The 23,384-nt window shown below is 36.4% G+C and overlaps 1 protein-coding gene across 11 annotated transcripts in view; it reads left to right on the forward strand.

The window, feature by feature from the left end:
- The window catches only part of WWP1 (WW domain containing E3 ubiquitin protein ligase 1), a 141,005-nt gene that overhangs the window by 21,980 nt on the left and 95,641 nt on the right, over nt 1-23,384 (forward strand). For 7 of the 11 annotated variants that reach the window (XM_015145628.3, XM_077942299.1, XM_077942293.1 and 4 more), the window contains 4 exon segments: nt 4,184-4,276; nt 8,915-9,005; nt 15,681-15,819; nt 16,464-16,588. In XM_015145628.3, coding sequence (XP_015001114.2) covers nt 8,936-9,005; nt 15,681-15,819; nt 16,464-16,588 — 334 coding nt within the window. In that variant the 5' untranslated portion in view covers nt 4,184-4,276; nt 8,915-8,935. 11 annotated transcript variants of the gene reach the window in all.

Consider the following 23,384-nt stretch of genomic DNA (forward strand, 5'->3'; position numbering starts at 1 on the left):
TTAAAAATACAATCGAATAGAAGCTCACTTTCTATAAGAAAATGAAGTGGTTGAAAAATAGGAAGAGATTGCATTTATGAAAGGGGAGATGTGAGATATATCTGAAAAAGAAAAGTCAAGAAACAAGGTTTAGATTTATGTTACTGGAAAAGAAGATGTAAAAATTAGAGAGTAAGAGAAAACAGAACTAACAGGCTCAGAAAAAAATTAATGTTAATTAAAAATTAATGTATTATCTCCCTCTGGCTGAAAATCTGAAATTGAGTGATAATGAATAGTAAGAGTTGGGTATTCATACTAACTTAGGAAATTGGGCATTTTGAAGAAAAATACATTTTTCTCATAGAAATACTTCCTAAAGGGCCATATATTGTACACTTAAAGGAACTTTGAAATTGACCAAAAATACAGAAAGATAGAGGAAAGATAGTTGAAATTATTAGGTCCTGTGGTTAGATAGGCATTTTTAGGTTAAAATAAACACCCAAATTAAAGTCAGAGGCTAACAAGTACCTGTAGATTCCATGTTTATTTGTCATTTTTCTGGTAGATATTGCAAGTACTCTTCAAGTCACTGGAATGGTACAGCTCAGAAGTGCTATTCTGCAGCACACTTGTAAATTATCAGAAGAGGGGCATTCTTGTATTTTGAGTATAAGTGGATCAATCCGTGATATTTATAGGGAGAGGTCAAGTGTGGACAAGAAAGCTTTCATTTTTTGGCTGGTCATAGTGGTTGATGCCTGTAATCCCAACACTTTGGGAGGCCCAGGTGGGAGGATCACTTGAGGCCAGAGGTTAAAGACTAGCCTGGGCAAATAGTGAGACCCCGTCTCTATTTGTATATAAAAAGCTTTAAAAGAAATTAGATAGCTTCTTTCCCAAATAGTTAGATATGTACATTGAGAACACCAAGTTTATTTGAAGGTAGAGACAGAGGCACAATAAAGACAGAACCTGGGAAGAAAAGCCCAATGGGAGATAGAAGTGAAAAGTGATATTAACGTGGCACTGGTAAAATTGGAAACAATTGTACTTAGCCTGTTTTCTTGACATAACATGTGAAAAGTTGAAACTATGAAGTGCTATGCAAATGTAAAGTATTAATGACATTGCCAGTAGGGCCCCTACAGTGAAGGAGTGTGGGAGAGTGCTGGAGAGACTATAGTTCCTGAGTTAAGCAGACCAATTCTAAGGGAAGAGTGCAGTGGTAGAGATTACTATTGGGAGATTGTGAGAAGAATAGGACCCATCAAGTCCAGGATGGGGTCATATGAGCTAGTGAATGGAACGGAGATCAGCAAGATACAGGACAGGTGAGTTGTTGGCATAGATGCATAGGCTGCGATGGCATGGGGTATGATGGCATGGGGATGATGGAGGATGGCATGGGCCAGGGAAGAACAGTAGCACTAGTTGGAAATGCCTTGAGTAGAGAGATCAGTGGTGATGATACGGACAGAGAGTCTATTAAAAGTAAATGATTCGGAGGGCTAAAAGGTATTGAGAAAACCTCTTACTGTTCCCTTCTCCCGACATGTAGTCCCAATGATATGATTTTGAGCCCTAGTGATGAGTCGTTCCTATAAAATTGGTTTTTCCTTTCTGAATTTGCAGGTCGCATGGAAATGAAAAATCTAACAGAATTATACTTTTATAACAGGATTCCACTAGAAAAGTTTCTTTGAGATACATCAAAAGAGCTGTCTAGGCAGTTAGAGCCATTACACTGTTCACTAGGATTATCAAAAACCCCAGTTTGGCCAGAACTGAGAGGTTTCCCAGGATGCAAGATTAAAACCTGATGTTCCTGAGCAAACTGGGACGAGTTGGTCGCCCTCCTGTTTACTCTCTCATTCTATAAAGTCATTGAAATGACCAACAGTATTTCTATGTAGAAGTAATATTTCTATATTCCTATATATAATTTAACTTAAAATTTAATCCTCTATTTTGTAGTTTACATTTTAATGAAATATTTATTTTATGCTTTAGAGTTGCTGAATCTTAGCCATATTGAGGGGGGAGACTGCATGGTTCATCCATTTTTATCTTTGCCACATGCATTGAGTTTTACATTTTATGCTTGATAAAATAGCTTTGCCTAAGTGCAGGCTTTCTAACCTTTTAGGTTCCACATTTATTGGACTGAACTGCTCTGTTACATATCATCCTATCTTGTTACTGAGTTTTTTCTTATGTATTAGTATTGTCGTCAAAATTAAACTCGGTATTGAAGCCAGGACTTTGTCTTCTACCATTTCTGTATCCTTGCCATACCCACTTTATAAACTATGCAGCCAGTAAGTATGTTTATTAATTGATCCAGGCACATAGATATGTGACAGTATTTATTTGACTTTTCAAAGCTTTAACACTGCAGAGTGTGCAGAATGAATCAGATCTGTTCGAATTGAATCTTCTTTCCCTTCCCTTCCCTTCCCTCCCCTCCCCTCCCCTCCCCTTCCTTCCCCTTCCTTCCCCTTCCTTCCCTCCCTCTTTCTTTCTTCCTTTCACAATTTTGCTTCTGACTTAAGAAAGACATTTTGAAGTAAGCAGGCAATTAAGATATACCTTCTAAATGAGGATTTGATAGATCTATAACCTGAGTACTGGAAATGTAGTTTATTATCTACATTCAGGACTTTTTTCTGTTCTTTGCAGTTGAATAATAGTGAACCTTTATACAAGCCTGGGGATTTTCATAGGGTTGGACCGACATAATTAGCTTAGATATTACTGACCATACCCTCTGAGCGTAGATTATGACCTAAAACTCAGACTTCGTTTTTTCTTTTGCCAACCCTGCTTTCTAAATTCCTGAGCCTAAATTGATCATACAGTTTTTTTGTCTTCTCATATGCTGGGGACCAAGGACAACTTGATAAAAGTCATACCGTTATGCAGATTGTTGTCCCTGAGGGCTTGTGATAAGCACAGTATTAATAGGGCTCAGCAGAAGTTGATCAGCACTCTCTCATTCTGCTCAATATTTATTCCAAAACATCTCCACTGTGAACAAGCCCATTGTCTTCCATGGAAGTTAATGCCACTTACATAAACTGTGACTCCAAAATATTTCTTCCCCATGGACCTGTTTCCTCGACTGCATGCTTCTCTAACTAGCTGTCTATTATACCTGGTTATTAGCAACTTTCTTTTGAACTGCATATCCAAATGAAACTTGTATTTTTAACCTCCTTCTTCCACAATAAAAACAATAGGTAGTCTTTATTGAGTCCTTACTTCGTGCTGCATACTCAAAGTGCTACGTCTTTTACATATATTATCTCATTTAATTCTCATTGTAACATGAGATAGATGACTTTGTTTTTCCTATTCTACTGATACAGGAAATGAGCCATGGAAAAGTTAACTTGGTCATACAGCTCTTAAGTGGCAGAACTGGAAGTGAAAAATAGTCTTACTTAGATCCGTAATGGATCTCCGTTCCATTCACTAGCTCATATGACCCCATCCTGGACTTGATGGGTCCTGTTCTTCTCACAATCTCCCACTAGTAATCTCTCCCACTGCACTCTTCCCTAATAGTCAAATAGTCAAATAGTCTTACTTTTCTCTCTATCCTGGTTAGGGAACCATCATCCACCCAGACAACGAAGTGGGAAATTTTAGTTTTTCAGATTCTTATTTTTTTTGTAACCCTCAGCCATCCTATAGCCATCTGGTCAAAGACATTATATGTATCCTCAGTGTTTTCTTTCATACTGCCAGTGCTCTAGTTCAGATAAGCTCACTATCTTAAATCTAACCCCCACAGCTTCCAAAGTTATTTTTCCAAAATGCAATTCTCATCACTGAAGCCATCAAGATAAACTTTCAAGTACTATGCATGGTATATTTTAAATACAATATAAACTATTACATAGGATGCTATGCAGTTTAGACCCTCTTTGTTTGCCTGATCACATTACATTCTCCGTATGTTCCATTGTGCACTATGCAAGCAGTTCTCTGGACGTTCCATTCTTTCTCTAATTCTCTCTCGAAGAATTACGCACTTCAAGATGCGGTTCCCTCAGAGGTTATCTTCTCTGTGATCCCTTTCTTGATCCCTGAAGGATGGATTGTCTACCTTCTCTTATGTGCCCCGGATGTAGTACTTTACCTTTTGCATCTGTTTTAGGAATTATCACACTGAAAGCTATTTATTTGTTTACAGGGTTGTCTCCTCACAGACTATGAGCTCCTTGAAAGAGGGAATCGTGTCTTACTCATCTTTGTATCCCCAGTGTCTAGCAGTTCCTGATACATAGTAAGTGATGAACAATTTTTTTAAACTAAGACCACATTTAATAATGAGACTTCATACATTTTGATAATTATGTAGACTTAGTAATATGTGGTCATAAAAAATACTTTAGACTTCTGATACTCCTGAGACTCAGTTTTCTCGTCTCTAAGATGGACAGAGTGCTTCCCTCCTCACACAGTGTTACTGTAATGCTCAGATGGGAGAATATATGATAGTACATTATCTTTTAAGTGTCATATAACTTTATTAAATGAAGTGTAGAGAATAATTGTTGAAATTGATAATTTTATTTGCTGTATCTCTTCCCTTTTAAGGCAAGGTAAGTATCATTTTTTGAACCATCTTTCATGGTTTTAGTTTAAATTTGCAGTTACTGGTTACCAGAACATGTGCTCTTGAGTCTGGGGATTGGGTGATATCAAAGAGTTTATATAGAATACAGAGAAAAATAGATTGGGGGTGGGGATCAGAGTACACAGAGTTTCATGTAATAAAGTGAATAATTTTTTACCTGGTTGGCACTGTTCCCGCGTCTCCAGGGTATTGTAAACTTTTAAGATTTTTCTCAAATAAGTAATCTATGCCTCTTGCCTTTATTCTCAGTAGTTGTCTTTGTGTTTAGTTCCCTAGTAAGGGTCTTTGATTTTTTTTTTTTTTAATCTACCTCCAAATGAATCAATATCTTCACCTATCCTTAAGTCCCTCATTTACTGCCTAGAGGAAGAAGTGTCTTTTTCTTGGAAGACTAAATGCCATCTGTGAAAGCTGTATCTGTCCTTCTTTTGCATCACAGTCTCCAGTAATCACACTTGATTAATTAGTGATTTATACTTTACTGTGTCTACTTCCATGCCTTCCATACATTCTTTAAATTAAACAAGAAAAAAAAACCATGTGATTTGAATGTACCAGATTATATGTAACACATAGAAGTCAATAATAAAATCCATTTGTGAACCGACTGCTCAACCGAAGAACTAGGTCAATCCCAGTGTGGTTAAAGAGCTGTGAAGACCTCTCTGATTCCATATTCTTACCTTTTCCCAGCCCCTAAAGTAACTGCTATCCTGAACTTGTTTCCATCTTTTCTTTTTAAAATACCACAAATATGATTGTTTGATTTGAGTTTCATAATCATGTTTGCAGGCTTTTTAAAGCTTGCACATATGGTATTTTATTATAGAGGAAAATCTAATTTACAAATCTTTATACATTTCAAGGAAAGCATTGAAACATCATAAAAGATGTTTGAGCAGACATAAAAATAGACAGAAATATCTGAATAGGCAAATTCAAATTTATAACCAGAAAATAATTGTGAAGACTTATTTTTGGACTCTGTGGATATTGCTATATCATAGACAAATAAACATTTCTGTACACTAGTTTCTTTATTGTGTGCAGAAATGTTACCATGAGATTCACAGAGTACTCCTTGGAAGACTGACAGCTTGTTATTTGGTGGCCGTTTGGACCTTAGCAGTTCTTTACTGGGCTTCCTGTAATTGCTCGTTGGTCAAACTCTTGAGGCTCAGGATCCACAGTACCCCACATTTCTGGATTTCTTTTTCAATCATGGAATCATGGTGTTTTCAAAGGAAATGAATAACAAAAGATGAGGTCATGATAACTGTCAAAAGAATTCATTTCTTCTTTGTCATTAGGAGTTGGAAGAATTTCTTATGACTTCAGTGTAGAATGTTAAATCTTGGAGACAGAACTGAGAGGAAGGTGTTAATGCTCAGAACTCATCTGTCTTTTTTCTTTTCTTTTCTACTTACTGTTCTTTTTCTTAGATCCATTCATGTTGTTGCTTATAGCTATATTCATTCTTTTTTTTTTTTTTTTTTTTTTTTGAGGCAGAGTCTTGCTCTGTCACCCAGGCTGGAGGGCAATGGCACGATCTCAGCTCACTGCAACCTCTGCCTTCTGGGTTTAAGCAGTTCTCCTGCCTCAGCCTCCCGAGTAGCTGGGGTTAGAGGCATCTGCCACCTCGCCTGGCTAATTTTTGTATTATTATTATTATTTTTTTGGTAGAGGCGGGGCTTCACTGTGTTGGGCAGGCTGGTCTTGACCTCAAATAATCCACCCGTCTCGGCCTCCCAAAGCACTGGGATTACAGGCGTGAGCCACGACCCCCACCTAGTTCATTCTTCTCACTACTGTATAATGCTCGATTGCATGAGTTAGCCTAATTTATGTAACCATTTTCTACCAATGGACATTTGAGTATTTTTCACTTTTTTTGTTGTTATGAAGAATGCTTATACTTGGTACACAGGTACAAAAATTTTATAAAATTCAAAATCGCTCATTGAAGGGCATGCAAATGTTTAACTTTAAATGATAATGCCAAATTGTTTTCCAACAGGATTTTGCCATCTGAAATGCCTACCAGCGGTATATAAGAGCCACCACTGTTGCATGTTTTTTGCCATTATTTGGCACTATCAACATTCCTAGTTTTTACCATTCTAATGAATTTAAAAATGACATCTGTGTGGTTTGTATTTCTCTGATGGGCAGTGAGATTTGGCATTGTTTCATCTTTGTTGGCCTTAGAAATCTCCTTTTCTGTATAATTACAGTTAAGCCTTTTGCCTAATGTGTTGTCTTTTTCTTATTTGTAAGTATTATATAGTAGTAAATACTAATCTTTAGTTTTTTGTTTTGCAAATTTATTCCAGTTTCTGGCATATCTTTTCATTTTCTTTATGATGTCCTGATAAACAGAAGTCTCAATTTCCATGTAGTCAAAATATTCACACTTTTTTTTTTCTTTTGAGACAGAGTCTCACTCTGTTGCCCAGGCTGGAGTGCAGTGGTGTGACCTCGGCTCACTGCAACCTCCACCTCCCGAGTTCAAGCCATTCTCCCTGCCTCAGCCTCCTGAGTAGCTGGGATTACATGTGCCCACCACCACGCCTGACTAATTTTTGTCTTTTTTTAGTAGAGACAGGGTTTTGCCATGTTGGCCAGGCTGGTCTTGAACTCCTGATCTCAGGTGATCCGCCTGCCTTGGCCTCCCAAAGTGCTGGGATTACAGGTGTGAATATTCACACTTTTCTTATTTGGTTAGTATGCCCCTGTCACTTAAGAAATCCTTGCATCCTGGGAGGACACAAAACAATGGTTTTCTGCTGTAATTTGTTCTAAGAGTTCTACTGTTTCCCTTTCATATTTATGTCATTGGTCCATCTTGAATTGGTTTTATATATGATGTGCAATAGGGGTCCAGTGTCATTTTTTTTCCATATGGCTAATTCAAGGTTTATTTAAGTATCCCCCTTTTCTCGTGGATCTGCATTGCTACATCTCTTACATGGCTATGTCCTTACATGCGTCGGTCTGTTTTAGGGCTTCCTATTTTGTTTCATTTTTTTCCCCTTCATTAGTCTTATCAGACATTTATTATTTATCTTAGTGTTTTCTAAGTAGCTCTGACTTTGTCGATCCTTTCTGTTACCTTCTTTCTACTTCGTTAGTTTCTGCTCTTTATTAACTCCTTTCTTTGGGTTTGTTCTGTTTTTCAGACTTACCAGATGACCTACTAACACATGAGTTTTCAACCTTTCCTTTCCTAGTATGTCTTTAAGGCTATAAATTTGCCTCTAAGTATAACTTTTCCCATACATTTTCATATGTGGTATTTTTGTTTCTCAGTTCTTAGTTTTTTTTTTTTTTGTAATTTCCAACATGGTTTCTTTTGATTCATTAATTATTTAGAAGTGTTTTTAAATTCTATTCATATTTTTCAAGTTTATCTTTTGTTACTGATTTTTAACTTAATTGTATTACGGACAGAGACTTAGAACATTTTTTGAAATTTAGTGAGCTTTTCATTGTATCTCAGTGTATGTTTTTTTGTATGTCACTCATGTCTCATGAGTACCTGAGAAAAATTTTTATTTTCTAATAGTTGGTTGTGAGGTTCTCTTGATGTTATTAAATCCTGCTTGTTCATTATTATTTTTTGTCTGCTTGACTTATGATTAATTGGGATGTGTTGAAATCATCCACAATAATGGCCGAGTTGTCAGTTTTTTCCTGTAGTTTTTACTGTATTTTGAGGCTTCCCACCCACCCCATGTAGATTGTGAGTTTTATTTTGTCTTGTTTGGATAGAGATTCTCATTGTTGTTGTTGAGACGGAGTCTCGCTCTGTTGCCCAGACTAGTGGCTTGTTTTCATATAAATTTGATTTTTAAGATTATAGACTCGGACTTGGTTGGTCTTCGTCTTGGGTACTCCCAATGGCTTAAATTGGGGTACCTTCCTAAAACATGTATATATATATGCTTCTGCCGTATGTTAGGAGTTTCTACTGACTTGGGCCCTTGCTTAGTATGGGAATCTCAGCTCCTTCCCCTTGTAGCAGGCCCAGTGCTTTGTCTCTGGATCCCAGCATTCCTGCAACAGGGCAACATTCTAATGTTTATTTTTATTTTTGCTTACTACTCACCATTTTTTCTGTTATTTCAACTAACTTTAGGGTTTGTTTTAATGGGATGGTAATAGGCTTCATAATTTCCCTGTACTTTTTGAGAACTTCTTAGTTGATTTAAAAAGTAGTTTTAATATCTTGAAAATTATTAACTCTTATCTAACACATGAATAAATTCCCTTTTTTAAAAATAGGTTTTAGCTGAATTTTGGGACATGGCCACTGCTTCACCAAGGTCTGATACTAGTAATAACCACAGTGGAAGGTTGCAGTTACAAGTAACTGGTAAGTTATTTTTATATTTAATATGGTGATTCCCTGATAAACTTTTCTTTTGAATACCTAATTCAGCAGACTTATTCCAGAAATATAATTTCTTTTAGATTCATACTATGGCGTATTTGTTGCAATAGGCCTCAAAGGTAGATGCCCTCCAAAAGTATGCTATTTATTCAGTAAATATTTATTGAACCTATGCTGGATGAAGAGAAGATAAAGCCTCTGTAATGGTGGGAGAATTTGGGCTTTTGAAAAGTATCATTGAGTTGACCCTTAAATGATTAATAGGATGGAGCAGGATGCTAAAGGCCTTCTTACATACATTTAGTCATTTGTTCAATCATTGGGCAAATATTTAAGTGGGATTACACAGTGCTGTAGTTCCCATGGTACTCATTACTGTAAGGTTAGTTGTTTCTGGGAGGTTTCAGTTAACAGAGCTAGGAAATGTTTATTGTAGAAAGCAAAAAATAAAAAATATTTTAACATCCTTAGTTCATGCTGATATTTCCAATTCATAATAATAACTGTAGTCTGTAAGTACCATTTTCTACTAAAAGGAAAAAAAATTAAATTAATTTGACTTTATATTTATATCTTTTTTTTTTTTTTTTCTTTTGAGATAGGGCCTTACTCTCTCTCCCTGGCTGGAGTACAGTGGCACAAACATACCTCCCTGTAGTCTGAAACTACTGGACTGAAGTGATCCTCATGCTTCAGCCTCCCAAGTAGCTGAGACTGCAGACGTTCAACACCTTCCCTGGCTAATTAAAAAAAAATTTTTTTAGAGACAGGGTCTCACTATGTTGCCCACGCTAGTCTTGAACTCTTTGTTTCAAGTAATCATTTTGCACCACCCTCCCAAATTGCTGGGATTACAGATGTGAGCCACAGTGCCTGACCTGTAACTCCCTTCTCTTAATCAAAAAATCTTCATTCAAAATGACATTATCATATTATCTGTTTTATCCTACCACACCAGTTCAAAATAACATGAAAATTACCAAAAACAGAGGAAGGAGGAGATGAAAAAAGGGGGAAAAAAAGGTAATTAAAAAAATTACCAAAAACAATAGGTCCACTCATTGCAGTTTAAGATTTTTTTTGTGCATTTTCCCCCTTTAGGATGTATAATCAAAATACCATGTTTTAAAGTACCTTAGTAATTCTCTATTTGGTTATGTCACTAAATTGATAATTAGTTAAGTTCATTTTTTTTTCAGTGTTTTGTTTTGTTTTGTTTTGTTTTTTTAATTTTGTTTTATAACCTTGTAAGACATTTACATAGTCCCAGAGTCAAAACCAAGGTACCTTCAGAGAGGTCTGGCTACTTGGTCCCATTTTCCCACTTCTCTCCCTTGCCCTGTAGGTTCACATTTTTTATTAGCTTTGCTTTATCTTTCTGTTGCTTCTTTTTGAAAATATAAGCAGATGTGTGTTCAGTATATGTATCTCATTTCTCCTCCTAATCCCCTAATTCTTACATACTTTTCTGTGCTTTGCTTTTTTTAACTTTATAGTATTATTCTGGACTTTGTTTCATGACAGAATATTCTTTTTTATTATTGCACCATACCTTGTTGAATAGATGTAAAAAAGCTAACTAATCTATTGCTGGACATTGGAGTTCCACTGTTTGCTATTACAAATAGTGCTGCAACAAATAACTTCATACAAAAGTTGTTTATTATTTCTGCTCATGTATCAATAGGATAGGATCCTAGATTGCTGGGTCAAAGGGTAAAAACACATGTAATTTTGCTAGGTATTGCCAAGTTCCTCTCCATGGGCCCTGTACCATTTTGTGTCTACACCAGCTGTACATGAGAGTGCCTGTTTTCCCAAAGCCTAACCAAAATCTATTGTCAAGCTTTGGGATTGTTCATAATTAGATACTAAAGTGGTATCTTAGTGTTATTTAAATAGCATTTCTCTCACTGTAAGTAAGGATGAACTATAAGGGATATTTCTATTTTGTTTTCTGTGAATAATGGGCATGTATTTTTGAAACAGTTCTCCTGATGAAGCTGATAGGTACTCCACTGAAGAACCACTTACATAATTCCTTCTACTTTTGTTCTGTATAAGAAACTTAGAGCCTTATTTTCACCACATTTTCAGTTCATTGTAACTTGCCTAGGACCAATGGACAGTACACCCGAAGTTTAACTTTCAAATTATCTTGATCTATGTGTAAGAGTTCTTAAAGTAAGAAAAACCTAGGCTGGGCATGGTGGCTTATGCTTGTAATCCCAGCACTTTGGGAGGCCAAGGCAGGTCGTTCACGTGAGGCCAGGAGTTTGTGACTGGCGTGGCCAATATGGTGAAACCCCATCTCTACTAAAAATACAAAAATTAGCCGGGCATGGTGGCACATGCATGTAATCCCAGCTGGTTGGGAGGCTGAGGCATGAGAATCACTTGAACACTGGAGGTGGAGGTTGCAGTGAGCCGAGATGGCGTCACTGCATTCCAGCCTGGGGGATAGAGTGAGGCTCTGTTTCTTTTCTTCAAAAAAAAAAAAAAAAGAAAAGAAAGAAAAAAGAAAAACCTGATCTGGCTAATTTGAGCTGAAAAAGAACTTATTGAAAGGCTATCAGGTGAATCAAATCTGGAGAACCAATTGGAAAATAGATGTGGACCAAGGGAGTCTAAGTAACCAAAACAATGCCACGACAGTATTTATAATTTTGAGCATCAGTTGCTGCTCTCCTTTGAAATACAGTGATCCTCTTGGGAAATAATGATCATGGACCTGTGCTAAATGGCACCAGGTTTTAGTACCTTCTTTTCTTTTTGTCTTTGTCTTTTGTTTTGTTGATCTAATTTTTAAAATAAAAATCACCTTAAAATTCCCAGTCTTACTGATCTTACAATCACTTCTTAAATAAAGATTACGACTCCTGATTTGTCATTGAGGACACTGAGAATCAGAGGGATTAAATTAAGTGCCTTGGGTTAATAATGAGAAACTAACAGAGGTCTTAGGACTCCAAGTTGTTTCTCCTTTTATTAGATTACAATGACCTCTGTATTGATTTTTCTTTTTTTTTGAAATGGAGTCTTGCTCTATTGCCCAGGCTGGAGTGCAGTGGTGCGATCTTGGCTCACTGCAACCTCCCGCTCCTGGGTTCAAGTGATTCTCCTGCATCAGTCTCCCAAGTAGCTGAGATTACAGTTGCATGCCAACATTCCTGTCTAATTTTTTTTTGTATTTTTAGTAGAGACGGGGTTTCACCGTGTTGACCAGACTGGTCTCGAACTCCTGACCACAGGTGATCCGCCTGCCTTGGCCTCCCAGAGTGCTGGGATTACAGGCGTGAGCCACCACACCCAGGCTTTTCTTTTCTTTTAAAAACAATAAGTAACCAGGTTAAGACCCCTCTAATATTGCAGTCTGGCTGTTTATTGTCTGTAAACTGAGGTACTCTGCCCTAAGCCGAATTATTAAAATCTTCTAATTTATTTTTATTATTAGCATAGTTACTCTTATCCTCATTTCTGTTCTTAACCCTTATCTGATTGGCAGCAACTTATAAGAATAAGAGCATTGATCATGGAACGCAGGGAAACTGATGGAAAAAAATAAAACAGAAAACTACCTATTGTCATATGGTGATATACTGTAATGTACCAGGTACCTAAGGATAGTAGCATATAGAAGTGTATTATCTTCGATATTTTAGATTTTAGACTTTCAACAGGAAAGAGTCAGAAGCATAAAGTGTGCAAGATATATTAAAAGGATGAGATTGAAGAACAAATGGGATGTTATATTCATGTTTATAATTTTTTTTAGCTATTTTGTCTTCTAGAGCATTAATTTCATTTTTTAAAGTAAAAATGCCAAATCATATGCCGCTTATTTTTGTATGAGTGGTGTGAATTATAGACTTCATTCTTTTCAAATGTTTCAACATTTATGGACTAATCTATCTTCCCATTGATTTGAAATGCCACTGTTATGTATTAGTATCTTGCTTGTTCTCTTTACTTCTCTTTTACATCACTGTCAAACCATTTTAATTATTTTCACTTTATGGTGCTTTTTAAAAGACTATTTTGATAAATTTCCTTTTATTACTTTGCATTTTAAAATATACCTTTACTGTTCTCAAATTTTCTTTGGCTTTTGTTTGAATATTTAAGTCTCCCCTCCTTTTCCTCTGCCCCGACCAAAAACACTCAAAACCAATCAGTTGGTGTTTTTATTTTAAAATAATGTATTAAATTGGAGCTAATTGAAATATTTCAGTGTTAAATTTTTCAAATCTAGGAATATATCATATCATTTTTCTTATGTCTTTGTTTCTATTGGTAAAGTTTTATTGTTCTCTTCATGTGACTCTTACGTATTAAGTTTATTACTAGATTTTTTGAAGAGACGTTATTGTCAGTGGGATTTTAAAGTTAACGCTCCCTACCCTCCCACACATGACTCATTTTCTGATAGTTTAAAAATACTTATATAACCTTAGGGTGGAGGACAGTCTGTGTATAACACCAAAGGAAATTCATTAAATAGGAAAAAAAATCTATATATTCTACTAACTAGAACAACTTTTTGAATTAATAAGATTGTCTTCTAGTTATTTAAAATCACAGTATTATATGTGCATTTTTGCTAGCATATTTATAAATTCCTCATGAGATTAAAGATTATTATCTTTTCAAAATCTCTTTTCTTACCTTACCCTCTAGTATTGTTGAGTATTTTGCCAAGTAAGGGTATTCATTGGACGTATTTTGGATGGATCTGCAATGAACTCAGAGAAGAGTTAATACTATATAGTCAGTAGTAATAGAGTAACAGCTACCATTGTTGGATGCCAGGCATTCATTGATGATGATAGTGCTTTGCATGCCTTCACTCACCAATCCTAAGAATCAGGTACTGCTGTTCTTCTAATTTTTCAAGTAAGGACGGAGAAATTAATTGACTTACTATGGTCAGGCTTTTAGTAACTGGCACAGTTGAAAAATGAACCCAGATATATCTAACCCTCTGTTTTTAACACCATCATATACTGACTTTTCCTTCTTCCAGTCTTCTACTATATGGATAAGACTTACATATACTGAGGAAATATATGAACACTTTTATTCAAAGAATCTTGGGAGAGAGCAAGTCTGGGCCTTCTGTGTTAGTTCAGTGACACTGAACTTAGAGCAGTTTGGAACCGTGAAGGATGGAAATGAGTTTTGCTAAGACCCTGATAGTAGCAGTTCAGATATAACATTGAACACTCTTTAATTGCTATGTTGCCAGTACTTAAATATAGTATTTGTTTTACATCTTGCATTTATCACATTGTATTTCAGTGGTTTATTTGTGTGACTCTTTATTTAGATCATTATTCTCTCACAATAGAATGGAAGCTTACATAGCTTTGGTTGTTTTTATATCCTTAACATCAGTTGTGTATGACATGAAAGAGGCTTTTCCCTTCCTCATCTCTGACCGAGGGTGTTCATAGGTAATTGGTTATAGAGGTGATCTTGATAAGTTGTTCTTACTGCCTGGTCATCAGTATTTTGCCCAGAAAGTAGATAGTCCCTGATTTCTTCATATGTCGGGTATGTTAGATTTAAAATTCACTTTCTGGAAGGGGTTATGATTAACTTTTATAATGACATTTTGATTTTTAAGTTTTTATTTGAAAATGCAAATACTGCTTCTTTTCGAAGCTAACTTTCCAGATAAAACATTAAAACATTTTTTTAATGCCACAGTTATGTAATTTCAGAAAGATAAGTTAATAGTACCTGGCAAGGGTGTTAATGGGCATGTTGAATCTGAAGACACTTTTCCCTTGATCTTTACTGCAGTTGTTGGGTGAGGATGTGGAGATATCAGTATATATTGTTGGTAGGAGTATAAAATGGTGCAGCCACTTTGGAAAATAGCCTGGCAGTAACTCAACAGAGGGTTATCATACAAGCCAGGAGTTCTACTCCAAAGCATATGCCCAAGATAAATGAAAACTTACGTCCACACAAAAGCCTGCACACAAATGTTCATAGCAGCTTTATGCACAATAGCCACAAAGTGGAAGCAGTTCATATATGTATCAGTTCATGATAGATAAAATGTCATATACCCATATAATAGGATGTTACTTGGCAATAAAAGGCGTGGAGTACTGGTGCATGTTACAATATGGATGAACCTCAAAAATGTAATGCTGAGTAAAAGAAACCAGTCACAAAAAACTCGACATTATATGATTCCATCTATATGAAATGTCCAGAATAGGCAAATTTAAAGAGACAGATAGTAGGTTACTGGCTGCCTAGGGATGGGGGTAGGGAGAGGGTTGATTGGGAGGAGAAAGAAGGGGGTGACTGCTTAATGGTATGGAGTTTATTTTTGTGGTAACAAAAATGTTTTAAAATTGATTGTGGTGATGGTTGTGCATTCTGAATATAGTGCGACCATTGAATTGTACAGTTTAAGTGGGTGAATTATATGGTATGTGAATTATAGCTCGATAAAACTGTTTTGGAAACATTCAAATGGCTCTCAGGCATTATCAATAGCCCTTTTGTATTGTTCCTTCATTCTGCCAATGAGAAGGGTTCTAGTTGCACAAGAATCACAATTCCATTCTTACTGATTGATTAGTGCGCAGTACTACTTTTTGGCAGCACATACTCACTAGTGAATTATTTGTCTGTTAGTTTCTAGTGCCAAACTTAAAAGAAAAAAGAACTGGTTCGCAACAGCAATATATACAGAAGTAGCTGTAGATGGAGAAATTACGAAAACAGCAAAATCCAGTAGTTCTTCTAATCCAAAATGGGATGAACAGCTAACTGTGTAAGTACCTTGTATAAAGGATGGAAAATCTTCACAAGAGAGTATGTTTTTTGGAATATGTTTTTTATTTTGTAAAATGACTTCAAAGTAATGAGTGTTTTTTTAAAGTGTGGATCGACAATTTAAAGTATGGAGAAATTTTTGATTAAATTATTTTTCAGGAGTGGATGCATAATAATGCTTGCTTTTGCTTTATAAACCAAATTGTTTCCATATAGACATTTTCTCTGACTGTTCTGATACAGAAATAAATAGGACTGCATATTAGTCATTCTTAATTTTGGCATTTCAAAATAATAATGGCATAAATTTGTGTATAGTAAAAGTATTATGTAAGTCTTTAGACATTTGTTCAAATAGAAACAGTGTTACTGTGAACTCTCAGTAAGACTCTTGTGTTGGTGTTTTGGCTTGCTAATTCCAAAAATCCTCATCTATTTTTTAAAGTCCTAATGTATTTGAAAGTAAAATATTTTTATTTATGATTCAAGTAGTTTCCTGTTTCATACAATATTTCTTCTCAAATAAATGGAATTCATGATCTTTAAAACATTACTGAAATAAATGGTTTAATAGGAATTGTTACTTATTAATAGAATGACGATGTCTGCTCCTGTGTTTTTGTTATAATTTTACCCTTCCAGAAATGTTACACCACAGACTACATTGGAATTTCGAGTTTGGAGCCGTCACGCTTTAAAAGCAGATGCTTTATTAGGAAAAGCAACGATAGATTTGAAAGAAGCTCTGTTGATACACAACAGAAAATGTAAGTTTTTTGTTCTGACCTTTATTTCCTTATAAATTTATTTTAGACACTTTGAACATATCCCGAAGCCTAAAAGCAAAAACATAGTTTTGTATTCATAAAGAACTTCAGTTATTGCTTGTGATTGATTAACTTTGTGGCATTTTATGAAATAGGAAATATTTACCATGGCCTTTCTCCAGTCTGCACGTTTACAAGGTGATCTAAGTCATCCACAAGTACCCTATTATCAGTGACTATCAGTCATTTATTATCTGCTTGTTATTATATACTTTAAAACTTGAGAAAATTATCATTACATGACCCTACTCTATTTCGTCACTCGACTAATAACAATTTTATTTTGGCTAAAATAAATTGTAACTCTTAAGTTTTCTTTTATTATTATATAATTAGTTTATTGTAAAAAATAAGAAGATAGAAAATTATAGAGTAATATGAAAATTTTCTATAATTTTACTATCCAAGGATAACCAAGCTTAATAATTTGGTCGCTGCCCTTTTTCATAGACACAAACACATATTTCTTTTCTTCTTTGCATCTACTAGTTTATCCTTTGCTTTCTAGAAATTTAACAATATACCAGAAATATTATGTGTCCATGAAAGTTTTTCTAGACTGGGATTTTTAAGGTAGTTTAGACTTTAATTATTTGTAAACCTCCTATCATTGTATGCAAAAATATGGGGTTATATACATATATGTGTAATTCTGGGGAGAGGGTTCATAGCTTTTATCAGATTCTCAAAATGCGTGATCCTCTGAATGTTAAAAACCAGGGTTCTGGCTGGGGGCAGTGGCTCACTCCTGTAATCCCAGTACTTTGGGAGGCCAGGGTGGGCAGATCACTTGAGGTCAGGAGTTCGAGACCAGTCTGGCCAACATGGCGAAACCTCGTCTCTATTAAAAATTCAAAAATTAGCTGAGTGTGGTGGCATGTGCCTGTAGTCCCAGCTACTTGGGAGACTGAGGCAGGAGAATCACTTGAACCCGGGAGGTGGAGGTTGCAGTGAGTCGAGATTGCACCACTGCACTCCCAGCCTGGGCGACAGGGTGAGACTCCATCTCAGAAAAACCCACAAAAAACCAGGGTTCTAGTTTATGATTTTTAAGTACCATAAAATAAATTCTCACACCACAATTTATTTAGTTTCCTGTTGTCTGACACTTAAGTAGCTTGTAACAGTTCACTAAAAATACGCTCTTGCTCAAATCTGTAAATATTTTTGCTCTTCTTACTTCCTTAGAGATTTTCTTATTAATTCCTAAAAGTAGGTTTGCTGAATGAAGTAAGGGATGAAATGCTAATGATGAAAATAGCAAGTTAATCTTTAAAAAAGTTCTTTCTGCAAATCCACATGCAACTTAAAGATCTGTTTTGATTTAGTGTTTGGAAATAAAGAGTTATGAGCTAAGAAAATATAATGTGATTATGGCATATAATTAGAACTAGTAATTAGTAGTTAGTATAAACCATAATAATTTTTATATATTCGGCTTAAAACATTTTTTTTTCTCTTAAAGCATTGTAAGTTTGATTCTCTGCTGTGCCATGGCTTTTTTTTTTTCTTTTTCTCAATGAGTCATGCAATTCATCTTGATTCAGAAATAAGTAATAGGTTATTTAAGTATACAGTACCTTGCCTGGATTATTACTATTATTTAACCATATTCCCATTGTTGGACATCTAGATTGTTTTCAATTCTGTTATGTTAGACTCTACTGAACCTCCATGTAAAGATAACTATCCACTTATCTGCCAAATGATCTTCTAGGTAGGTTGTGATGTCATTACACTTCGAAATGAAGCCCTCACAAATTGTTAAAACTAAAAATTACCTTGGCCGTGTGCAGTGGCTCACGCCTGTAATCCCACCACTTTGGGTGGCTGAGGCAGGCGGATCAGCTGAGGTCAGGAGTTCGAGACCAGCCTGGCCAACATGGTGAAACCCCGTCTCTACTAAAAATACAAAAATTAGCTGGGCGTGGTGGCGCATGCCTGTAATCCCAGCTACTGAGGGGGCCAAGACAGGAGAATTGCTTGAACCGGGAGACGGAGGCTGCAGTGAGCTGAGATTGTGCCGCTGCCTTCCAGCCTGGGCAACAGCGTGAGACTCCATCTCAAAAAATAACTAACTAACTAAATACAAATTATGATTTAATTGAGTAGGATATGCTCAGGAAAAATAAAATTTAATAAACATACAGTGAGTAGATGGCTTCAGAAATTGTCGTAGCATCCTGCACACCTAAGAAGTCAGTAAATTAGTTTGCAAGGGCTGCCATAGCAAAATACCACAGACTGGGTGTCTTAAACAATGGAAATTGATTTTCTCACATATCCGGAGGCTGGAAGTCTGTGATTAAGGTATCAGTGGAGTTGGTTTCTTGTGAGGCCTCTCTTGGCTAGGAGATGGGCATCTTTTCCCTGTATCTTCATGTGGTCTTTCCTCTGTATATGTGTCTGTGTCCAAATTTCCTCTTATCAGGACACCAGTCATTGGATTAGGGCCTACCCCAATGACGTTATTTTAACTTAATTACCTCTTCAAAAATCTAGTCTCTAAAAACGTCACATTTTGAGGTACTGGGGAGTAAAACTTTAACATACTAATTTGGTGGGGGACACAAATCAGCCTCAAAAGGTAAATAAATTTATTTGGAGAATTAATCTCATGATAGTATCATAATCCTTTTATGATAGAAGACATTTATGGGTATTAGTTTTAGTCATTTATAGACAAATGAGTAACTAAAATAATTTAAAGTAAAATTAGATTTTAATCTAAGTGAGTTGTTCAAGAGTATACACATAACTTTGGGTTGTGATTAAAATATAAGTTTTCTGATTCTTAGCTGCCTAATTTTGATTAGAAGTAATATAAAATTAATAAGGTTCAAGACAGCCTTGAAGCAATTTATAAATACTTTTATAAATGATAGCATTCTTGGTTGCCTTTTTTTCAGTCTCTTGGTTTAGCACTTGGACTCTGAGAGTTTTAGTTGGGTATCAGTTGAATGAACTCTAGTTAAATTTTGGGGTTATTGTATATTTACCTTTAAAAAGAAGTAAACAGGCTAGGGGTGGTGGCTCACGCCTGTAATCCCAGCACTTTGGGAGGCTGAGGCAGGTGGATCACCTGAGGTCAGAAGTTTGAGACCAGCCTGGGCAACATGGTGAAACCCCATCTCTACCAAAGATACAAAAAATTAGCTGGGCTCTATCAAAGATACAAAAAATTAGCTGGGCACGTGCCTGTAGTCCCAACTACTTGGGAGGCTGAGGTGGGAGGATCGCTTGGGCCTGGGAGGTGGGGGTTGCAGTGAGCCAAGATTACACCACTGCATTCAACTCTGAGTGACAGAGTAAGACACTGTCTCCAAAATAAATAAATAAATAAACAAACAAACAAACAACTGCTAAGAACAAAATAGGTAACCCAAGAAAAACGTGACATCCTAGTGATGAATAAAAATATTCAATACTAAAAACACTTTTTGTTCCTATCCTTAAACTCTGATTTGAGGGACAAGGTTATTGATAGAGATATTATGTTTCTGAGGTGTGCTCTATACAGAAAATGTTTGATAGTCAGCACCTTGAATAGAATTGTGTATATTTGTGTAGAAGGCTCCAGTGGAGGGATGTTCTGCAGTATGTCTGTGTTCCTCGTCTATTTGCAGAGGATAGATGTTTAAGGGATGAAGTGAAAGAGGAATCTCCTGAGAGGAAAGAAAGTAGGCTGAGTTTTTAGGTATTGAGGCAGTGAAAGAAGAGAACAGCGAAAGACAATCCAGCTGTTCAGGAAGAACCCTGGATCTAGCATGCATGAAAACGTCCAGTATGATTTCTGGCAAGACATTTTTTTTAAAAGTTTATGGTGTGAATGAATGGCAGACAGGATTAAAGTCCTTGAAGGCAGATTACAATATGGAGCAGGTGACTGTTACCAGAAGTATATGTGGGGGCTCTCGAGAGTAGTTTTAAAGGATGAAAGAACATGGTTTGGTTATAGTGGGAAAGTTATTGTAGGAATCCGAGGTAACATTTGTAACAATTGTAGACCACAAACAAAATGGAATTATTGAGCAACTTGAATGCAGACACTGTCTTATTCACTTGTGTTTTTTTTCAGTGCTTCCCACAGTCCACAGCCAAAGATTTTTTTAAAATGTTAACAGAGAAACTGGCTTATTCAAGTAAAATCTTACCATGGAATCTTATTCTGTATAAAAATTTTACTGTATGTAAAACATAAAGCAGTATTGAACAATACAGTCATGTACATGCTCACATGTCCTTACTCTTGTTATCCACAGCAATTCCTGAGTTAATTTCTGGGGGTACCCTGCTCCTGAAACCAGTTTGAAAATCACTTTTCTATAAGATCAAGTTCAACTCCTGTTTTCAGTGCCTTACAGAGTCTTAGTTCAGTTTGTCTAATTTCCTGCCTACACGTTCATACCCTGACTACTGTGTTCAGCTAGTCTTCTCATTATCTTCTGAGTATGCTTTGCTGGGTCTCCTATACTGAAAGCAGCCTATCACTAATCATGTCCTTGGTATTTTCAATAATTATACATTTGTTTAGTGGGTTTTTAATTTCATTCTCTAACATAGATGGAATTATTATCGAGAGTATATAAAAAACTATATCTAAGGTAGCTACTAAGGAGGCTGAGGCAAGAGGACCTCTTGAGGCCCAGAGTTCAAGGCTGCAGTGAACTATCATTGTGACTGTGAACAGCTGCTGTACCCTAGCCTGAGTACACATTTTATCATTTTATGTTCCACTCATGTAGCAGGCTATTCTGTCCCTTCCTTTCCTCCTCGTTCTTTGTGTGTGTGTGTTGGGGGGGTGGTCTTGACCATGATGTAGGCCCTGTGGTATATACTCAATTATTTTTGTCTAAGTGCTATTAGAATGTAATTTTTACTTAACTATCCTTACCTTTCAACATAAATGTACTTAAGCTTGCCTAAAATTATTTTTGCAATGGGTTGGAGGTACAATGAATAATTCCACAAATGAAAACATAAACTAATTGTAATGACTATAACTGAGGAAACTTTGGGTATCATTCAGATGTAAGGATTCAATTTTTTCTGTACTGTCCTACTGCATTTGTGCTGCCATAACAAAATACCTGACACTGGGTAATTTCTAGAGAACATAAATACGTTTATCACAGTTCTAGAATCTGGAAGTCCAAGATCAAGATCAGGATGCCAGGTTCGAGTTTGGAGAGGATCCAGTTCCTGTTTCCAAGATGGCACCTTGTTGCTGCATCCTCTGACGGGGATGAACACTATGTCCTCACATAAAAGGGACAGAAAAGGGCACACCCACTCCCCCAAGTCCTTTTATAAAGGCCCTAATTCCATCCATGAGAGCTGTGCCCTTGTGATTTAATCCCTTCTAAAGACCCTAATTTTTAATACTATCACAGTAGTGATTAAGTTTCAACATATGAATTTTGTGGGGTGCCATCAGACCGAAGCAGAAGTGGTCCAACTTTTTGTTAAGCTAAATTATTTTTATTAGTTGCCATATATATCTTTTTTTTTTTTTTTTTTTTTTTTTGAGATGGAGTCTGGCTCTGTCGCCCAGGCTGGAGTGCAGTGGCGGGATCTCAGCTCCCTGCAAGCTCCGCCTCCCAGGTTTACGCCATTCTCCTGCCTCAGCTTCCCGAGTAGCTGGGACTACAGGCGCCCGCCACCTCGCCCGGCTAGTTTTTTTTTTTTTTGTATTTTTTAGTAGAGACGGGGTTTCACCGTGTTAGCCAGGATGGTCTCGATCTGCTGACCTCGTGATCCACCCGTCTCAGCCTCCCAAAGTGCTGGGATTACAGGCTTGAGCCACTGCGCCCGGCCGCCATATATATCTTAAATGACCTTTATTTTCACATTCTTTCATTAGCAATGGTCCTGTGTATTAGGCATTTATCTTTTATTGGAAAGATATTTATTAGAACTACTTAAAGGGTAAAATACCAAGAATCTTGTGAAAAAGGTAGAAGGGAGTGCCAAAATAGTCAGCCTGTGAATAACAACAGAGATTCTACTTTGTATTACCAGTTGTCTTGACCATAACCTTGATTTCTAATCTTTTAAAATATATACTTTTGTAATCCCAGTACCATTGAATTTTACTGACACATTCTCATATATATATAGATATATATATATGTATATATTTTTTTTTTCCCTTGAGACAGGATCTCACTCTGTCACTCAGGCTGGAGTGCAGGGGTGCAGTCTCAGCTCACTGCAGCCTTTGCCTCCTGGGTTCAAGCAATTCTCCCACCTCAGCCTCCTCAGTAACTGGGATTACAGACGTGCGCTACCATGGACCACCATGTTCGGCTCATTTTTGTATTTTTTGGTAGAGACGGGGTTTCACCATGTTGGCCAGGCTGGTCTCGAACTCCTGACCTCAAGTGATCTGCCTGCCTCAGCCTCTGAAAGTGCTAGGATTATAGGCACGACCCACCACAACCTAGCTGGTGTTTTATATTTTTATATAATTTTCTTCCGTCTTCATAATGAAAAGTTAGCTTCATTTAAGCACTGTTCAGTAAGGGCTGCTGTCCAATAGAACCTCTGCAGTGATGGTTATGTTCTGTATCTCTGCTATCCAATATGGTAGCCTTTAGTCATGTATGGCAGTTGAGCATTTGTAATGTGGCATGTAGAACTAAAGGCTTTAATTTTAAACTTGATTTATTTTAATTAAATTTACATTTAAATAGCCATATGTGGCCACTGGCTACCGTATTGGTCAGTGCAGTAT

This window comes from Macaca mulatta, chromosome 8 (assembly GCF_049350105.2).
Source record: "Macaca mulatta isolate MMU2019108-1 chromosome 8, T2T-MMU8v2.0, whole genome shotgun sequence".
Lineage (NCBI taxonomy): Eukaryota > Metazoa > Chordata > Mammalia > Primates > Cercopithecidae > Macaca > Macaca mulatta.